General features: G+C 37.1%; 1 protein-coding gene across 2 annotated transcripts in view; it reads left to right on the plus strand.

The window, feature by feature from the left end:
- Nucleotides 1-20,122, plus strand: part of ANKS6 (ankyrin repeat and sterile alpha motif domain containing 6) — a 38,185-nt gene that overhangs the window by 16,042 nt on the left and 2,021 nt on the right. The window contains exons 7-17 of one of the 2 annotated variants that reach the window (XR_008965570.1): nucleotides 542-752; nucleotides 1,352-1,401; nucleotides 2,399-2,602; nucleotides 4,404-4,569; nucleotides 5,210-5,376; nucleotides 8,863-9,052; nucleotides 10,453-10,566; nucleotides 12,393-12,460; nucleotides 13,714-13,830; nucleotides 14,727-14,823; nucleotides 16,294-16,670. Coding sequence is in view for 1 of the 2 variants with exons in the window: in XM_057369447.1 (XP_057225430.1) it covers nucleotides 542-752; nucleotides 1,352-1,401; nucleotides 2,399-2,602; nucleotides 4,404-4,569; nucleotides 5,210-5,376; nucleotides 8,863-9,052; nucleotides 10,453-10,566; nucleotides 12,393-12,460; nucleotides 13,714-13,830; nucleotides 14,727-14,823 (1,384 nt within the window). In the remaining variant the exon portion in view is untranslated. The remainder of the gene's footprint in view (nucleotides 1-541; nucleotides 753-1,351; nucleotides 1,402-2,398; nucleotides 2,603-4,403; nucleotides 4,570-5,209; nucleotides 5,377-8,862; nucleotides 9,053-10,452; nucleotides 10,567-12,392; nucleotides 12,461-13,713; nucleotides 13,831-14,726; nucleotides 14,824-16,293; nucleotides 16,671-20,122) is intronic. The other variant, XM_057369447.1, reaches the window with a different exon arrangement.

Genomic DNA, 20,122 nt, shown 5'->3' on the forward strand with positions numbered 1-20,122 from the left:
AGGCATAATAAATGGAGCTTTCCTCACCTATATTTTTAGCATTCCCAGCTGCAAGGACACTTGGAGCAGAAACTCTTCCCTACTCATCTTTGATTTTAACCCTTTCCTCCCAACAGCCTCAAAAACAAAGTTGTCCCTTTTCCATATGCAAAAATTCTATCTCCTCTTTTTTCTTCCTGCCTGTTCTTCTTCAGCAAGTTGCACTCTCAGTGTCAATATTAGAGCAGTGTGAATTACCACATTCAGTTCCTATTTTAAATTAAAGCTGTTTGAGGGCAGAGATTTCCACTTCTCCCCCTTATACTCTTTAATTCCTAGTATTGTTACARATGTCTCAGGCATTTCTGTAATGGCAACACCATTTTTCTAGTTCTTTGAAGGATTCTGTTGGTAACTGCAAAAACCACTTTAACRTTGCATTTTATATTATTTAAAAAATTTGTTGATAGAATTACTGCTACTGTAAGGTTTACTTAATTATACATTACTTTTTCTTTTCTTTTAGTTGGTACTAAATTATTGTGTCTTCTTCTCAATCTAGTCCTGGTGGAACAGAATGTCCAATCGATTTCGCAAGCTGAAGCTGACACAGACATTGCGCCATGGATTTCCTTCCAATCAGTTTGTGCCTTTTCCAGACGAGCCTGAACCGTCATTAAATTCCACTATAAAAGTTCTCTCACAGAGTGATATGGACACCTCTGGAAACCTTGATGSTGCTACAGCTTGGAACACCAATAACAAAGCTAGTGGTAAAGCCAGAGTTCTCTAGGGGGTAATGAGCTCTTACGGGGTACTCAAGATGATACTATTTCTGATTTATTGGTTTAGTTCTGCTTTAGCTTAATAGAAGTGAAGAAACACGTATTTGTAGTATGTCGAAAGAGACATTTGTACTCACTGTTGATCATGCAAAGTGCAGCATAATTTAAGCAGGAAAATGCTAATATAGCCATGTTACTTTTGCATGGACCATGTACATGTTCTTTTGCAAGGACCATTAAATTTGATGTGTCACCGGAAAGTGTTAGTATCTTCCATAAACTAATTTTTGTAATGAAAACAAATTTACTTAAACAAATAAATAATTCTGAGAAGAAAGAGAAATGGGAAAAGCCCAATTTGTAAAGCACATCTACTGAAATTGTACAGCTCTCCATGAAAATCCCCCACAGTCTGCAATGCAAAGTAAGACTTGGCTTAACTTTAGTTGAGGTGCATAACAGTGCCAYTGTGTGCTTGTACTGTATGCTTACTGAGGGTAGAGCTGTTGATTGTTTATAAACAATGAGCTATCCTCACAAACAAAAGTGGAAGCATATAAATATGACATCATTTATTTATTTTCCAGGTGCAAACACTGTGAAAGGAGGAAAAGATGATGAATTGTTGACAACCATGGTATGTTACAGTGTTCTTGGTGTGTTCAGCCTAATTCAGAAGGTCATACAGCTCCCAAAAGTTTTTACTTCCTGTCCAAGTCACCTTTAGAAAAAGAGCTTGTTTATAGTCACTAGACAGGAACTGACATGCTTTGATACACCAGTAGTTTTTAGACTAGAAAACAGTACACACCGTGTGGTATGGAAGCTCTACCAACCTCTTTCAAGAGTTACCCACTCCTTTGTTTGATCARCAATGAATTCGTAAAATGGAGGGAACAGCGGCTTAGTTGATGACAAGCAGTATGAATTGAGGAAAACATGGATGATACAATGAAGGTGTGAAATTACTAATAGAGGCAACCATGAAATACTTAGTTTGGGATGTATATTTGTGTTACTATATTTCTTTGCTTGTTATGCTGTAGCTTTATATTTCTTTATAGCTTACTCCCTGGTGATGTCATTAAATTTGGCTGGTTATTATTTTTCTGTTCTTTTGTAAGAAATTTGAGTAACTTCTGATGTGACTGACAGAACTTCAGGAAGTGAAATCAGTTGTGACGTTTTTATCTCTTTCTGCACTACACATACAGCAGGAACACACAGTTGTTCACTGTTGCCAGCATCCTGTCTGGGAATACAGAGAGGACTGCATTGTTATTTCTTTGGAAAYTGATTTTTAACATTCTTGTTAAAGTCAACTTGAGCAGTATTTAGCCCAGTAAAGAAAGAGACAGTTTCTGCCACTTAATGAACAATTTTCATTGTATCAAATGAACAAGCATAATATTGAGGGGTGCCATGCCACAATGTTCATTGGTTTATCTCTGTTATTATTTGTTGTTCTTTTCTTCAGTACTTTTGTTGTCTCATTTCTGTTTTGTTCTGTTTAAAAATGCATGTTTTCATCTTTTTGCTTAGTTTAAAATTTTGAGACTACAACACCAGCTCCCAGTAATCTTTCTTAAGAAGTGACTCTTTCCCCCCACCCTTTCTTTGTTTCCCAATGTCAGCTGAGGAGTAGTGCTCCATTTACCAGGCTACCCAGTGATAAGCTGAAAGCAGTGATACCACCTTTCTTACCACCCTCAAGCTTTGAACTTTGGAATTCTGACCGAACACGACTCAGCAAAGATGGCAAAGCTGAACAGATGAGAACTGCCTGGCCACAGAGAGCAATCAAGCATGATTTTAACAGCAGTGGGAACTCTGATATAGTAAGCWAACTAAATGTGTACAAAAATGCTGTGTTATGCCCAGGCACTGCTGACTGGTGAGCTACTCTGTTTCTGATTAGAAATTGCTTTTAACCCACTGTCTCAGCAATGGCTTGTCCTTTTAAGCAGTGCTGCTTAGGAAGAATGCACATCTGTGTGCAAGGAACATAAAGGAGCAAAGTTTGGTTGTTTTTTTTTGTTTTTTTTTTTGGGTTTTTTGTTTTGTTTTGTTTTTTTTTTTTTTTTTTTTTTTTTTTTTTTTTTATTTTGCTGTTAATCAGAACCACCAGCAGTGTGGTGGAAACTGCTTTTTTTTTTTTTATTTTTTATTTTTTTTTTTATTTTGCTGTTAATCAGAACCACCAGCAGTGTGGTGGAAACTGCTCTGATTTTGAAGAAAACCAGGGACAGAAAAAAAGAATGAAAATTGCTCATTTTTTAGAAACTGAGCAGGAGGGAAGAATTAGCATTAAGAGCAATATACAGACAATGTCCTGGAAGATTAAYAACAGATAAAATTGTATCAAGTAATGATCAAGTGGGCTTGAAGGCATACAGCCTTAGAATGCAAATACTGTAAAACTGGAAAAAGTCTCAATTATTTCTTTTTTATAGRAGGAGCTTGCCTGATTCTACAGTGTTTTCAGTTAAAACATAAACCAAAAGAAAAATAGGTGGTTTCTCTTGAAACAGGAAATAAAACCTTCAGAGCCTTYTCTTTCATAGTAGGAGAAAAAGAAGACCTTACTCCTCCAGCTGTAGACTGTAACAGCCAGGTGTAGAGAAGGCCAGTCCAGAACTGTATTTCAATGGCAGTTCTAGAAATGGGACAATGAAAACATTTAGAGGGAATTTTTTTCTCGTTTCCTTTTTTTAAGGGAAGGTTAGCTTAATTACCAATAGAGTTGATTTAGGTGGAATAAAGCGGAGTATTAGAAAGGAAGAGACATAACAGGAAGGTAAATGTTTATCATCCCAAAAAAGATGTTTGTAATAGTGTAAGTGGAAAATTGGCATGTGTATAAAGTGAGGAGCAGGGAAAGTAGGGGAGCACTAGCCATCACTCCTGTGAGGAAAGAAGGGTCTTGCTGAGGGAATAGGAAGGAGAGAAATAGTCAGTCAGAGTTGGAAGAGTGATTTGAGCAACAGGATAACAAACATGAAAACGTGAGCTGCAAAAGCTCATATATGAGGTGGCTGGCAGTGTCCAATGGTGTAAAAGCAAAAGAAATGAAGGAGGATGTGGCTGAGGATTTGGATAGTGTATAGCTAGATCAATAGTGCCTCTGTTAAAACTTCAATGATGGAGCTGGCTGTTTAGATTGCAGGGAATATAAAAATGCAAGTAATGGAGAGAAAGTTTATATCACTTCTTGCAGGTTAGTTTGTAAGAAGCAGGGATATGATGGATGAGAAGTTGGTAGCTCTTTTGTAAGATAGGAGAGACAAAGCCAGGATTCTTCAGGAAAGAAATTTTACCTGTGATTTTCTTTCTCACTGCTCATAATAGTGTTTATATCATATCWCAGGTGCATCATATATGCTTATTAGTGTTGGCCTGAGATTAAGAAGAATTAATAGCTTAATATGGTGCAATATCTTTCTTTGAATAAATATATCCAGTATATATATAATTATATAAGTGTGTATTCAGTATATATGTCAAATAAGATTCTTTCTGATAGCCCTTTTTTTCTTCAGTGAAAGTTTCAGAACATGGGATAAATAAAATAGCAGTTGAAATTTGATCTTTATTTTTCAGTCAAGAAAGAGGAAAATGATTTTTCATTTTGTTTTCCAGACATCTGCTAGCAAAGGTACTAGACCAGTCAAATTACCAACTTTTGCAAGAAGACCAGCATCTCCTTCAAATTCCAACAACTTCAACCATTCTCCCCATTCTTCTGGTGGATCCAATAACATTGCAGGAATTARCAGGCATGGAGGAGAACTGCATAACAGATCAGGTACTATTTTTAATAAAAAAGTAATTTGTATTTGATTCAGTTAAAAAATTAGTGTCTGTGATGACGATAGAAGATGCTAAACTTTTTCTAAGCACTCCTACCATTGTAGAAGCAAAGCTTCTGTAAATTTAGTGGACACAGGGCTGGACTTAGAACACTTACATAAGGGAAGCAAAGCCTCACATCTGTTACAGAAGTCTCAGTGTTCAGCCCATGTCGTGCAATTTTACTGGGTCCACCTATGATGGATCAGGTGGATGCTGGTTCATTGCMCAATGCATGTCACAGAGCTGACTCCTACACACGTTGTTTACTTTTTGTTCAAGATAGAAGTCAGTTTTCAATTAAAACCAAAGCTGCAAGCATTGCACCTGGTAGCTGTTGAAGACAATATGATGAAGTAGCTCATKAAAGCTATATCCAAGGGTATGAAGGACAGCTCTGTGTGTGTACAGACAGAGCTGGCTTCTCTCTTCTATGATTGATTTTTGGTCTTTTTTCTGAAAGCTGCTGGACAGATCTGAACCTAACAATTTCCTCTTGCTTCACCCACTCAGTTTTTAAATGAATGTTTGAGAGTTAGAAAACATTTCAAAATTATGGTTTCCTTTACTGGGTTTATTTTATTTTTTTGTTTTAGGTGGAAGTGCAGATAATGTTTTGTCTCAGATTGCAGCCCAAAGAAGAAAAGCGGCAGGCTTACCTGAACAGAAACCCAGCCAACAGCACAGTCCAGTCCAGTCAACTCCTTCATCCACGCTGTCTGATTTGCAGTGTGCTCAGGTTGTTGGCAATGGACATGTAAAGGTAATGGGAAATGTAAAATTTTGCACTTCCAAATGGTCTAGTTTTAATAGRTTGTATCTCAGTCATGGGTACCTGGTGTACAATATTGCACAGCCAAAAATGAATGAACACTTGTTACATTAGTGGAAACTTTCCAGCTCTACAAACCTTACTTTTAAGTGCAAGTCTACAAAGGATGAAACCTAATAATAAATGATTTTACTTTATTATTAATTTCACTCTGTTTTAAAAAACAGTAAACGTAATGCTTGATCATAGGGTAGATCTGCCATGTTACGGTTTCTCATTATTTCTTTCTATGGTCCAGATCCAGTGTTTTATGTAAGGTTATTCCTGGATTTTATCCCGAAGTGGTATAATTAGTTTCTCTAGATGATTTCCCTTCAAAGGCTCAACATAAATGCAGAGCATGACATGATTTGTACCTGGATATGCTGACCACAACAATATGCATGTGCCCAGTCTGCTCCACTGAGTGTTATTTTTAAACAGTAGGCCATCACCAAAGGCAGGTTTTGCTCCCAAGGCCTTGTTACCTGCACTGACTTACCTGTCAATTCCCTGGAGTAGCTTTACCCTCATGACCTGCACATTTTGTGCGTGTACTTTGAAGTTCACAACTGCTTTATACAGAATTTTTGAGGGTAAAGATTGTAAACCTTCAAGATCCGTAGAGACACAAATTAGAAAGCAGCATCATAACACTATTGAGAAATAGACAGGTTTATTTAAACAGGGGGACACTGCATTTCAGAGAACAAGAGAAAGAAAGCACATAATTTAGGGGTTATGTTCTAATGCCTGGTATTCAGCAAATGTTAGAATACCTAGGTAAAAGCAAGATTTCTCCAACTTTTGCTTGTGTAATCTTCAAGCAGCTTGTTTTGTTTTGATTTTTTTGCATTTTTGAATGAGATTCTTGAGATCTGTCCTGAAGAAATGAACATGGCCAGAGTATAAAATTAATATTTTGTGATCTCATTCTGTGATGTCTTATATAGCAACAGTATACAATATTTGTATTTCATCAGTACATATAAATGATAAATGAAATTGCAAAGTTGTTCAGAAATTTCATGGAAATTTCTGGAGAACAAGAATCAGAAACCGAAAAGGTCTAACTACCAATGCGGAAAGATTCCGTGAATAATCACTTTGTCTGTGATCTGTCAGTGCTGATTCCAGAGGGACTACTGGCTGCTTTTCAAAGATGAGTCGGGGAGCTAAAATTTCTAACTCAGTGGGACCAACAAAGTCTCAGGATTCATACCAATTCTTGGCATATGATAATGTTTCTTCCCTTTCTACCCCATGGAACTGCTCCCTGAGTTATAAATGATCAGTCTCGTTTTTCTATAGACAAAAACCCCTTTGTCATCCTCTTACCTCATAAAAGTCTTCTCTGCAGAGCAGCTGCCAAATGCTTTTTCTTTCAGAGGTGGTCTGACMAGTATGTTTTAATTAAACTCTCAGCAGGTCCTCTCAGCTTGTTTTTATCTTGGAAATAATTTCAGAAGAGCTTCTTGTGTGCCCCCCAAAATCTCATTTTTCACTTATATTAATCAGTCTACCAAAAGATAATACCTGTGCCTGTGAGCTTTGGGCTGCTGATCCTGCGGCCTTTTTTTGGAGACATTGGGGAATAAAACAGTAGTGAAGTGCAGTATGCTGTAGATCATCTTCTGGAAAGGCTGTTCATCACACTGTTTAAAAGATTTTTAAACAACATTTATTCCACTGTTTTGGAAAGGCAATGGCTTTTTCCGTGCTCTTTGCTTAGATGTCTAGATGAATTTCATTCATCTAACAGTAACAAAATGTGTCATAGTGTGGGTCTCACTATAGATGTTTATGTGTCACACAACTGAGGTGATTTTTTGGAGCATCAGTTTCTTTTGGGAGAGCACAGTCAAATATGGATCCCCACTGGCTGCAAAAGCTATCAGTCTGCTTTGTTGTTGTAATCAGCAATGTAAATGCTAGAAATGTAATACCCATTGAGGAATGGCTGGTGTCCTTGCATTAGGATCATGCTGTYTGAACTTGGAAATAGCTGATCTAAAAATGCAGTGATATTATACTCATTAGTTTTGTAAAAAAGGGGTGAGATTGTGCAAGTTTTAAAGAAAGGAAAAGAAAACATTAGTCACGTTTTACAGAATGATGTAATGTAAATAAATACAGACAATGTGTTAGTATAGGAAGACCATTCTGAAACACAAATGACCAATAACAATTTAGATTGAAATTTGGAACTGAAAGTTGAAAGGAGTTCATGATGCTCTTCAGAGACCTCTCAAATTTGTGTCATGCTACATTACTTCTAGTCAATACAATGCAGGACAACGGATGTATGATATTCTGACAAAGGCTAGAGTAACGGAAGAATGGTASCACTCATGTAAATTTTATATTTTACATGTGCTCTCTTTCATTAACTAGAAAAGTCCCATTTATGCCACAGCACAGAAGCAAAATTGTAGAGATGAAAACCACTGTCATTCTCACATGCATTGTTACCAGCCCAACTTAGAGTTTGTTGTAGTAGCCTGAGTRACAAAAAGTATTTGATGTTAAACTCTATATTCATGAAAAAATCACCTTGGTTTTGGGTCATAGAGTGCAGACATCAAAATGTGTCAYGTAGACTGAGGAATTTAGGAGATGAGGTACGTTGGTTGTTTTCAGAAAAGACTGCTGATATGTGTACATRTATTCTTACTCCTGATTTTAGTTCATATATTTTCCTGTTTTCCATGCTTCACAATGTGTTAAATTTTTGCAAAATACTTACTAAATCACTTGACTCCTGTTAGGTAACAGGTTTGAGGCTTGGCTGGAAACTTCCATTCCATTGCAGCRAGGGTTTTAATGCACCCAAAATTTAGTTTATGCTTGCCACATGTTTCTGGTTAGTCCAGCATGAAGTGCTGCTTTAAATGAGCATCTGATATGCTTTGAAAATGTTTGAGACTTTATTTAATCTCTGAATTAAAATCCCTATTTTCAGAGTCAAAATTATTTTCTTTGTTTCTGTTACCAAACAGTTTTTATCTCAACTGAAAGTTTTAAATTTGCTTCTCCTGCCCATTCCACCAGAGTTGGGGAGGTGAGAGGCCGTGTGGTGCATAGTTGACAGCTGGACTTAAGCCACTATAGGACTTAAGCCACTAAAAGGACTATTCCTTTTAGGAAGACAATAATTGTAGTGCTTGTGGGCAGTATTGCTTTACAAGAAATAATTTTCTTACTACAAAATTACAGCCTTAATAAATGTATTTTTGTGATGAATTTGAGGAGACAKACTTTCATCTGGGATAAAATCACTGTTGTTCCAATTATTTCAATATAGATCAAGCAGAAACTTTTAGTTGTGACTGCATGCTCTGCAGGAATGATATGCAACTTAAGTAATACTAAAGCATCATATATAGGTAAACAATTTTTGATCATTTTTTACTGACATGATTGTGTCATTAACTGCAGCAAAAACTGGAGATAAGCAAAAGACCTCCATCTGGGACTTCATCTACGTCTAAAAGCACATCACCAACTCTCACACCTTCTCCGTCACCTTCCCCATCTCCTAAGGTTCAAAATGCWGAGTCTTCCATCTCTTCTTCTCACAGACATGCCAAGAGCAATGGCTCCAGCAGCGGTACTATAACAGAGGATTGTGAGTAGCTCACTAATTACAGGAAATTTATTCATCAAGAGCACTACATATTTGGAGCTATAACTGTACTGGACTACTGTGTATCTGCATGAGAATAAGATCTCTTTTCTTTCCAGAAAATACATTGTAGTGTTCCTTACAGTGACATTTGTGTTCGTGCAATAAGAGCCTGTTTCTCTTTCAAAACCTGTGATTCTTTCMATTTTTTGAGAGATTGGTATCATCTCAAAGCTAGCATAGAATRTGTAGGTAGGCCACTCTTACATGGCCTCCTTCCTTTTCCCCCTTTGTGGCTTAAGTCCTGTTTTTCAACCTTCACGGAAGGTGCAAAATACACTTTCTCCTCATCAGAAGTGGGTTTTTTTGTAAATGCAGAGCAGTACATCACTACAGAGATAGATTTTTTTTTTTTATTCGTAGCAAGTCATAGCTACATAAAGTTGATTTTTAAGAGCTGTAGTGCATTTATTTTTGTAAATCACAAAAATAACCATGTTGCAACCTCTTTTTACTTAAAGTCATAAGAAAGAATGATTTTATTATTACTTTTCCAGTAAGATTAATACCTCTGAAATTAGACTATTAGGTCTAAAGTACTTATAAAAATCATTTTACTGCATTGGAAACAGGATATCAATAACTTTGTTTTCTCCTGTAAATATCTTTAAAAAAGTGAAAAAAAATAGATTGATTCAGAAATTTTTAAATAAGAAATGGAGGTACTTTATTTGGTTTCTGCAAGAGGCACTTTGTACTATTTTTGTTTTTTCTCAAATTGTTTCTATCGATTTTGGTTCGTTTTCATTTGTGCCAGCTTCRTCCATTAAAACTGTAATTCCATTTGATACTGAGAACGGGTGATACTTGACCCTCTTTCTGTCCTCTTCATAAGGCTTAGTTGAAACATATTCTAGTGACTGCTGGAGCAAATCCTTACACATTTGGTGCCATTTTATAAACTTGACTTGATAAGATAAAAGTTGTTGATTTAGAAATGCATGAAAGGAACAGGACTCATTGCTGAATAATGAGGTGAATTCCCCAAGCCATCAGCTGCTGTCATCTCACCCGGTGAAGCTGGGCTTTGTGACTGCACACTGATGCCAGGATACAGTGAATTCCCTTGTAGCACAGAAAAGGTTGTCAGAAGCCCAAGCAGCTCTGGGTTTGTTGTGCTTGTAAGCTTTTGTAGTTATGTGGTCCTTTAATTCAAGGGCTTCTCTTACTGTGATTTGATTCAGCAGAAGCAGTTCAAACACYGATATGCTGAGCAGAATGTCTACAGTGTTAACTTTTCTTTCAAGTGAACTCAAATGAGTAAGAAAATTGATTTGCATTGGCTGTTACGGTGAAGGCACAGTAGGCAGCAGGGTTCAGAGGTGTTCTTTGTTTCTTTTTAGGCAACCACTTGGACCATCAACAGCTTGGCCCAATTCTGAGAACCAGCGATGTAGAGAATCATGAAAGACGAAACCACGTGAGAGTAAAAGAAGGCTCTGAAAACTTGGAGAAAGGTGATCTTACCTTACTGCTACAGGGTAGTATGAAAGGAGGTACTAAGTAGGAGTAATGTGGCAAAAGCAATAAGAGCTTTAAGAACCTTTGCTTGCTCCAGGGTTGGAAGTGAGGAGRAAAGGTAAGTGTAGAGCAAATGAGAGTGATAAAACAAAGGACAAACATAGTAAGCAAGGGTTGTAAAATTGAGCGGTTTCAGGTTTTGTTCAGATGTAGTGTAATAGTACAGGAGCTGGAAGAGGGATAGAGGAAAGCATGAAGTGCCTACAGCTGAAAGCATTCTTTCTGTATGTGAAAGGGCTTTGATATTGTAGTTGTTTATGACAATAAGACTCTSAGCTCAGAGATCCTGAGAGTTTCTTTTCATGTCATGGCCTACACTCCAAGCACACCAGCGTGATGAAAATTGAGAAGGGTAACGAACAACCTGAAAGGAAAAAAAAAAACATTAATAATATATCTAAGGTCTTCTAATGTGAATTCTGTTTACTTTCTCTAAGATATTTTTTGTCAAATAAGGTGGAGAAGTTCCCATGATACATGTTTAAAACTGGTTACCTTTTCCCATGGATTAGTCAGGGTACTAAAGCCTTTAGCCTGGGACCGTGTCAACTTTTGCAAAACATGTTAGGCATAACAAATTAATTGAACTTGAGGCAAAAAAAAAAACCACCAACAAAACCCTAGCAGACAATAAGACTCGACTAGAATTTCCCTCTTCAGTTTTCTGTAGACTTTTCTGTGTAAAGAAGTCTTGCAGAATAGTACACRGAAGTATGTTGTAGTTGATGTCTTCTGAGAAGTTTAGAGTGTGAGATTCTCTTTCTAGTGATGAAAGAAAAGGGACAGTCAAAAGATAAAGAAGTGAAATAAATAAAAGCAAAGTATATTTGGTAATRGACTACTGATGTCTTTAAAATGAAATTGAGTTTATATGCAGAATATTAAATATAGTTTCATTTTATAATGTAGTAATTCATGTTCTTCATTTTTATTCTGACCTCTTAGTTTAACTAAACTATTTTGGCACTTAAGGGTAAAAAAGATAATTAGTTATTGGTGACAGCAAAGTAATAAAACTTTAGCTGAGAGAGATAGATGTTATTAAGAGAGGTGATGTCAGGTTGTTTTGAAAGTGCACTTACGCTTTTTAACTGAACACATTTTAAATGTGTGGGAAGAGTCACTGTCAGGTCCTGCAATGTTTAATTTCCTTAGACTTTGAGCGGAAAGACAATATTCAGTGCTTTTAGCTTTGGAAGGTGAGCTTGTAAAACTTAAATTCTGTCGAGTTCTCATCTTAGCTGGACTTCAGCTGTCTGTGTTCAAGATGCCTGGACGTTGGGCACCTAAGGAGAAGAGGGTTCAGAAACACCTGAACCCCAGGGGTTGCTTGCTCTACACTTTGCCTTCCTGGATGATGACATAGAAATATGCCATTCGGTTCCTTGCCTGCTTGAGGAGTTTYGTTCTGTCTTACCTGCACAATCTGGGTCAGTCATCTGGGGCCAAGCATCTGCATYTTAGGCTTTGAAGTGCTTAAATTGTCCTTACTTGTTTGGTTTTGTAAGATCCTTCTAATCAAGTAGAAAGGGGGATACATCAGTGTTTATCCTAGCAAAGTAAGACTAGATGGAATTAAGGTATGTGTAAGTCGGTGAGAACAGAGTAAGCCAATATTTCAATTTCTGATAGAGAATAAATGTGGTTGGTTTTTTATTACCATACATGACTATTGTAAATACAGGTTTTATTCATAATGCTGAGATCATTAAAATCTTTTCTAATCCATGGGGATGATTTCCTTTTTCTTCTGTTATTACAGATGAGCTGACTGGCATCCTTAAAAAATTGTCACTTGAGAAATAYCAGCCTATATTTGAGGAACAGGAGGTACGTCTTTTTTGAAAGATTTTTTTTTTCTGTTTTAGCATAAGAAGGGTACAACACATGTTGCATCAGATTTGTGATTCAGAATCTCAAATTTCAAGTTTTACAACCATTCCTGCTTGCAGAGAGGACCTTGAAACATGTACCAAGAGATATTTATGCCATTCTTCAGGATGCTGCAAATAGCAGAGCTTTTTACACTTAACCTACAACTTTCATGTAGACAGGGGTTTTTTTCCTCTCTGTTTTTACACTCTGGTTTTCCTATATATGTCTATATCCAATATGGCTAAACAGTTTCTAGGACAAACTGTATCATTCCTGGAATCACAGCTGGAACCTCATTTGCAGATGGAGAGCAGCAGGGTGTGAGTCACCAAGATAGCTGCTTTATCTTCTTTATCTGCCCTGCATAAGCAGCAGGAGAGTTAAATTGGGGAACGTAGGCATCCTGGTAGATGACACCTGTGACACGGACTTGCTGAAGGATGTGGTGAAAGGAAATGTTGCTGAAAATAAGTAAAATTTAATTCATTACAATGTTTATGGTAGGATCAGATGTGAGCAAATATCTGCAATTAGCAATATGAGTCTGCTTACTTGGTCAAAGTAAAGGGTAGCAAATGGATATGCACTAAGTTGGCATTGCCACRGAGTTCAAAATTCAGCACAAGCCCGGACAATTTAGCTGCATCACAATATTTTGGATTATTATTGTTTTCCTGCATGATAGGAGCTTTGTGTGTGMAGGTTATATCATTATGAAAAGTTTCAGATATTTGTTATTATCACAGCCTTATGGATATGTTGTTATAATAAAAACTGATACATGAACAAAACCTAGGTTCTTCKCAGGAGACACTGGAAAAGTAAACACAATATTCTGAAATTCCAAAAATACTTGGAGGGGGGAARGGGCGAAGAAAAGAAAAGAGAAACCTTAGGCTTATTCAAGTAGCAAAGGAATTTCTGTGAAGAATATATGTATTAATAGCACTTGGTGGGAAAAAAMCTAAAAATCCAGTAATATTTTAGATGTACTATCATGATTAGTTGAATGAATARCAGCAGATTAGAAGCCTTACAACAGAGTGTAAAATGTGTTCCATTTGGTGCTGGTAACACATTAAAAATTCTTTGCAGAATATTTACACTAAGTCTATACAATTAAAAAAACCCAACAAACCACCTTCAACCTATAGTAATGAATCTTTGCATAGATAAATATGTGTTTTCTCTTTTTTATTTTAATGCAGGTGGATATGGAAGCTTTCCTTACACTTACTGATGGTGATCTGAAAGAGCTGGGTATTAAAACTGATGGATCGAGGCAGCAAATTTTGGCAGCTATTTCTGAATTGAATGCAGGAAAGGTATATTTTGAAGTATTGTATATAGTAAATTATTTAAAGGTTTGCTTATGTAATTATTTCAGCATTCATTTTGAAATTCAGTTGCAGATGTTAGTTAGAAAAGCTAAATTACTTTTTTCCAAATAAAGTGTTTCATATATTTGATCAGTGAAAAATCTTCYTTTGTGGCACTTCCTGTTCTCTTTCATAGTCCAGTGAAGAAGCTACTTGTAAACATGAGCAATATTGCAGTTTCTGAATATTGATTTCAGCAGAGCTAAAGAGAATCATCTGGCTGCAGTAGTCCAGCTAGAGAATACACTATAAGTGTCCTTTGGTTAACATAACACTCCTCTGTGATCAGGTAAATAGCACTTTTCTGGTTTCTTACACTTGTATTAACTTTGAATTTTATATTGATATAAACAAATAAATCTGTAAGCAAATTTGCTAAGAGTGATGTACAGTAAACAGTTCTTTTGTCAGAGGGATTTTGTACTGGAACATGTCTTTGATTAGGCCTGCTGATGCTTCTCAGCTGCTTTTTTAGATCTGAGGTCCATTTGCTCTCTAATAGTGGAAGCTTAGACAAACAAAACACAAAGGCAATTTCCCTAAGTTAAGATCAACAGTAKCAAGTGATGAGGCTTAAAATTAGGGGAGGTGGATGATGTTTTATGATAAAATATGCCATAAAGATATGAAGCAAATAATGATAGTATTTCTACTGCAGTCTGGTAGTTTCAGGAAAAGATTACTAGAAGGTTTTCTGTATGTGTCTGTGAGGTAAGGATTTGTTACTATTTCTAATGATATACTGAACATAGGTACATGTATTTACATATTTATTGTGTACTCTTAATAAATTAATTTTTAAACAGAAATTAAGAATACCTTATTTTATTGTTCTTTTACAGGGTCGAGAGAGACAGATTTTGCAAGAAACTATACACAACTTCCACTCTTCCTTTGAGAGTAGTGTTAGTAATACACGACCACCAGGTCATTCCCAATGTAAGTAACACCTGAAATTAATTGAAAAATGAATTRCAGGTTGAATCACAGAATCACAAAAATCAGTTAGATTGGAAAGACCTCTGTGATCATAGAGTCCAGCCTATGACCAAATACCACCATGCCAACTRGACCATGGCAACTGGGTGCCACRTTCAGTCTTTCCTTAAMCACCTCCAGGGATCATGACTACACCACCTCCCTGGGCAGCCCATTCCAATGTCTAATCATTCCTTCTGTGAAAAAAAGTTTTCCTAATGTCCAAATATGTGGATGGATATTTTATTTAATAATGGCAGAACGTGACAAACAAGCCAGTCAGCTGTTTTCCTGGGTAATGATGTGTGTCACTGTCTCTTGCCGAGACTGTAGAGAAGTTTTTAGGGTAATAAGTAGAGGGATCTGTAAGATGTTTATACACCCTTCAGTGCTATCTGAAATAAGCATAAGAGTTTTGTTATGCATTACTAAACAGAAAATGTATGAATGTATAGCAAACCAGAGTATATAGTATACTGTCTATAGCGTCTATATGTACATGTGTAGCATCAGTGATAGGTGTTCCTGTATAATATATATATAAATATTGCATGCATCCTTATAGGAGACACTTTAGTATAATCAGGTAGAATATATATATTCCAGATTTACAATTTGGTATAATGGYTTAGGCAGCTATGGGAATTACGTATTTTTATATTTGTGCATTTAGTTATTTTGCATAGGTGCTCTTTTTATGATTATCTATAGTTAGTTTCTTYGGAATACATGCATTCCAACCATGCRTTCCCTATCTGCTAGCCAAGCTGGACAAACTGCCTTTTAAAATGTACTGGCTGTAACCAAAACATACAGGAAGGTCTTGCTGACCTGTAATATATGAATACATTTCCTACACTCTCAGGTATAAAAATGGCAAATCTCTGTCCTGCCAGCCACCTGAAACAAAGGCAGATACTCATCTGTTACTCCAGATTAAGGAATGGGGTATAACCTATTCACRTGTGTACTTCTGTATCCCGGTTTTAGTAGAAACAACAAAAGCCACTGAATAGCATTGAGTAGTTCATCATGTTAGAAGTACCTCTTCTTCAATTGCTTATTTTAATGCTTTCATTCACTCACAAAATGATTTCATTTGTTTCATTTGTTTGTTACACAATTCAGGTAGYGTATGCTTTAGGAAACCTTAATAATGAGCAAGTCCCAGTTGTTCCAGTCTCAGCTGCATTTCACTAGGTATGTGAAAGCAGGTGCTAACAGTTGACCTACTGATATCTTGGGGAAAACTGGGAATTGCTGACGTAGTTAGTGAATTTGGGCTACTTCCAGTATTCTGCTTGGCTGAAAGCCACTGTCAGGTGTCACAGTATGTATTGTGCAGCTTCCCATTCTCATTGTAGTCAGCATGTGTGGGAATTTCTGGATGTCTCTTGATAACATCCCAGAGCTGAAGAACCTCTTCTGTAGGTACTATTAGGTGAGCTGAAGCTATTTGGGATTTGATTACATGGTGCAAAGAGCTGGAATTACTCAAGAACCAAAGAAGCATAAAGGTGTAACATATCTTCAARCAACTTGCTGACCTTAAGTATCTTGAAGACATCAAARGACAGGRATGGTGACACAGAGATGGAGAGAAYACCATTTTGTAAGAATGAAGGCAACAGTTGCTCCTGTTGTCTTTTTGACAAGATGCTGCAAGAARGCTGCCTGTAGAGATGTAGCTTTTGGGGTTTTGCGTGTGAGAGCTCCATGATATAGATTTGTCTGTGAAACAGAAACAGAAGCACTAACAGAGAAAAAAGAGGAAGAGAACTTGTTGATAAAAGAAGTTTCTGCACCAGGTAAGCAGCTTTTTATTGTAAAAAGTAGCAGTGGAACTCTTATGCAGTCTCTGGAGCTTGAAGGAATTTCCAGGAATGTGTCGTATTTTAGAGCATAAGAGCAGCTGTACCAAGTTAGATCCAAGGTCCATACAGTTGTGTTCAACTTTTTCATCCAGTCTCATCTGACACTGATATGAAGAGCTGCTTGCTTTCATTTGCTGTGAACTTGCCATGTCCTGACTTCTTCTGCTTCACCATACTGGATCAGAAGATACAGTGAATAGTTGTTTCCTCTTCACTGCTACCATGTCACTGATGATTTTACAGATCACTGTGGTACTCTTCTTCATGTTCTTTATCCAAGTGGAAGGCTTATAGGCTGCTTTGTCATTCCYTGTACCATAGTTTTTCTAACTTCTTTTTCTTTTCTGCTATCATCTTTTCAGACTTGGGAGATAACAGCCTAGCATACAATAGGCATGTTACGAATTTATATGACAGAGGGATATTTGTTTTTTAGTTCTGTTCTCTGCTTTCCATTCCCTTGCCCTTTCTTAGTTATTTCTGGTACTTTGCTGTATTKGCTATCATTGAAGACTGAATTGGTAGTAATTGGAATTACCTTTTATAACCTGAGCTTGAGCTCACAACCTGTAATTTCATATAAACACACACAATACATGTTCTTTTCCATTTGCCTTACTTCATATTACTTCACATTTATCTTCACCARATTTTGTCTGCTGTTATTGTGTATGCACAGATGTTACATGAAGTYCTTTTGTCAGTCTTCTGTTATCTTTCTTCTTATTTACATGGATAACTTAGGAAGGTTTGTCACTTCACTCTATMTGCCCTTTCAAAATCATGTATTGATTATGCTGTTCATATCCTGAATATCCTTATGCAGATCCCTATGAAATTCTAGTGGTGAATATCTCTGCTGTGGAAAAAATAACTATTTACTTCAGCCTTCTGTCCTCTGGTTCCCTAAAAGATTATTTTTTCCACACAAGACATTTTATTTTTACCCTGTAAATTCCTTATTATCTTAAGAACTAACCTTGGATCTTTTAAAGTGCCTTGTTAAAATACAGGCATCAAATGGACCGTATTTATCTACCAGACTGCTGGCACCTTCAAAGAATTCTAGTAGGTTGGTRAGGCAAGACTTCTCAAATCCCTTTTTGATTGTTTTCCACAAAATTTCAGAATCTTTGTTACAGTTTCTGTTAATCTGGTTGGTTTTACTGTCTGTCTCACTGGTCTCTGTTTCCCTGCATTTCCTCTTGAACCATTAAACAAATTTGCATCACTATTATCACATCTCAGTTATGTGACAATTTAAACAGCCTGTGCTCTGTACACAGCAGTTCAGCTGCTTAATCCTTGGGCTTCTGTAGGACATCTGGCTTAGAAATTTGCTTATAAATTACTTGCTTTTTGCGCCTGTTTCGTATTCTTTTTTGCTAGTACTTCAGGTTAAGGCATCTTGGGCTCCCTCATAAAGAAGACTTCTGAAATGAAATCCTTCCCAAGTTTTTCTGTGGTGAATACAATTAGTTTTTCTGATGTGAACTTACYTCTGTAGCTCGTTACAGTCTAATCATTGATGGATATCATAACATCTGTAACTGACTGTCTCCTGTGGTGCACTTGAAAAGTAATATGTGAAATTTTTATGCTTTTTGTATGATCTACAGTTCTTTTCCCTTTAGCTCTTCTTAGGAGCCTGTMTGGACACCATTATCAAGAAATCCASATCATGATTTGCCCTTTGAGAAAGCTAGATGTAGCTCACAGACTAATGAAAACATTCTGCTCTTCCAGCTGTGTTGGTTTCACTCTCTTCCACACTATTSCTGTGAATTCCTGGATACTTTGAGTAATTTTAAAAGCTTAGTGCCTAAACTAGGGTGGCTGTCARTGTATTCTTGCTTTTGTGGAATTTTCAGCCTGTAGGGGTGTAAAGAAGAAAGTGAAATACAGYCCAAGTATATCCATATGAATCATAAATGAAAAAGCAGGGGAAGGAAACCTAATCCTCACTTCCTRGAAATGTAGTTTATAATTTTGGAAGGTCTGTTGGCTGATTATCATCACGAAGACTGCAAATGTCTACAGCTTTCACACCCTTCCCACCCATACTAGCTTTTGTTCTGATCAAAATGCCCCAGTCCACATTGCCCGGACTCAGTCCCTTCCCTGCTACCACTGGGTCAGGAGTTGTTGCTGGTATGAGATAGCAGGCAGCAGATACAGAAGTGCATCTGAGTGTTTATAGTATGGAAAGGAGAGCTGCTGTGATTGTCTGTATTCACCCTTCTAGGAAATACACAGAAGGAAAACAAGGAGAGGCAGAATAAGTAAAAACAAAACCATCAGAAGTGCAGGATTGATGGTATGACTTATTTCACACAACAGTCTTGTTAAGGAAACATTCTACAATTTCTTCGGGATTTTTCTTTTTGGTAGTTCAGAATCAGTTGCTGACTTCTTGCAGCTTCCGGTTGAGCACCTCCTGCTGAGATCATTGCTTCTGAGCTCCCTGTGATACTACAAGAACTTGTGGAAAAGCTGTTGRGTGTTTGTTATTTTGGCACATGAGCTATTTCAGTTATGTTCAAGCTCACAGTTGGGAGAAATTTTTTTTGCATATCAGTGGCTGTATCATCTCTGGGCCTGGAAGTGAGCTGATTCTGCCTTGCAGAAAAGAACAGGCTTCAACGTACATTTGCATTCTGTCAGAAGTACTGAGTCTTCTTCCTCCCCACCTCATGACAGGGGTACTAAGTTAGGCTGTGGGAATTCCATGTCCTTGCCTGAACTGCATAAGACAGACCAGTGTAAATAATTCACAGGTTGCTGGACCTGTAAGCCATGGTTTGGAGACACCATGAATTCTGAACAGGCAAACAGTACTTGCATGGGGAGTGTTGCCTCCATCTCTCCTTTTAATGGAAATGAATTGGTCACGTTTAGAAAATTCTGATTAAATAATTCATTCCAAGAGTGAACATTTTGGTGGGTTTTGACACTTTGGTAGTTTGGCTATCATTATGGCTTTGAAAATTGACAGTGCAAAGAGAAACTACTAGGAAGATACAGCTTCTTTGTAGCCCAGTGAATGTGTCCAGTAAACCTTGCTGCTTCACCATTTAAAGCAGATGATCAGCCCATGGAKGCATGAGGCAAAATGCTTTGGGGAACAAAATGTTCCTCCTTTGTCTGGACAGACATTCCAGCTTCAATGAAATAGCAAGTGGCAGCATGAAGTCCAGCTTTCTGAGGGAATGGGATTTAAAAAATTCTATTACTCCAGGGAAAGTTTCTGTCTGTGGTTTGAGGTGACCTTTTTGCTTACATGATTTTGGTAAAAAAGAAAAATTGGGCTTTCTGTATCCCTGATTGCCAGGACTAACTGTTCAGTTTATTTGGGGGGGCTGCATCAAGATTCATGCATCCATCAG

Source organism: Malurus melanocephalus, unplaced genomic scaffold (genome assembly GCF_030028575.1).
Source record: "Malurus melanocephalus ecotype Western Australia unplaced genomic scaffold, MMel_1.1 scaffold_110, whole genome shotgun sequence".
Lineage (NCBI taxonomy): Eukaryota > Metazoa > Chordata > Aves > Passeriformes > Maluridae > Malurus > Malurus melanocephalus.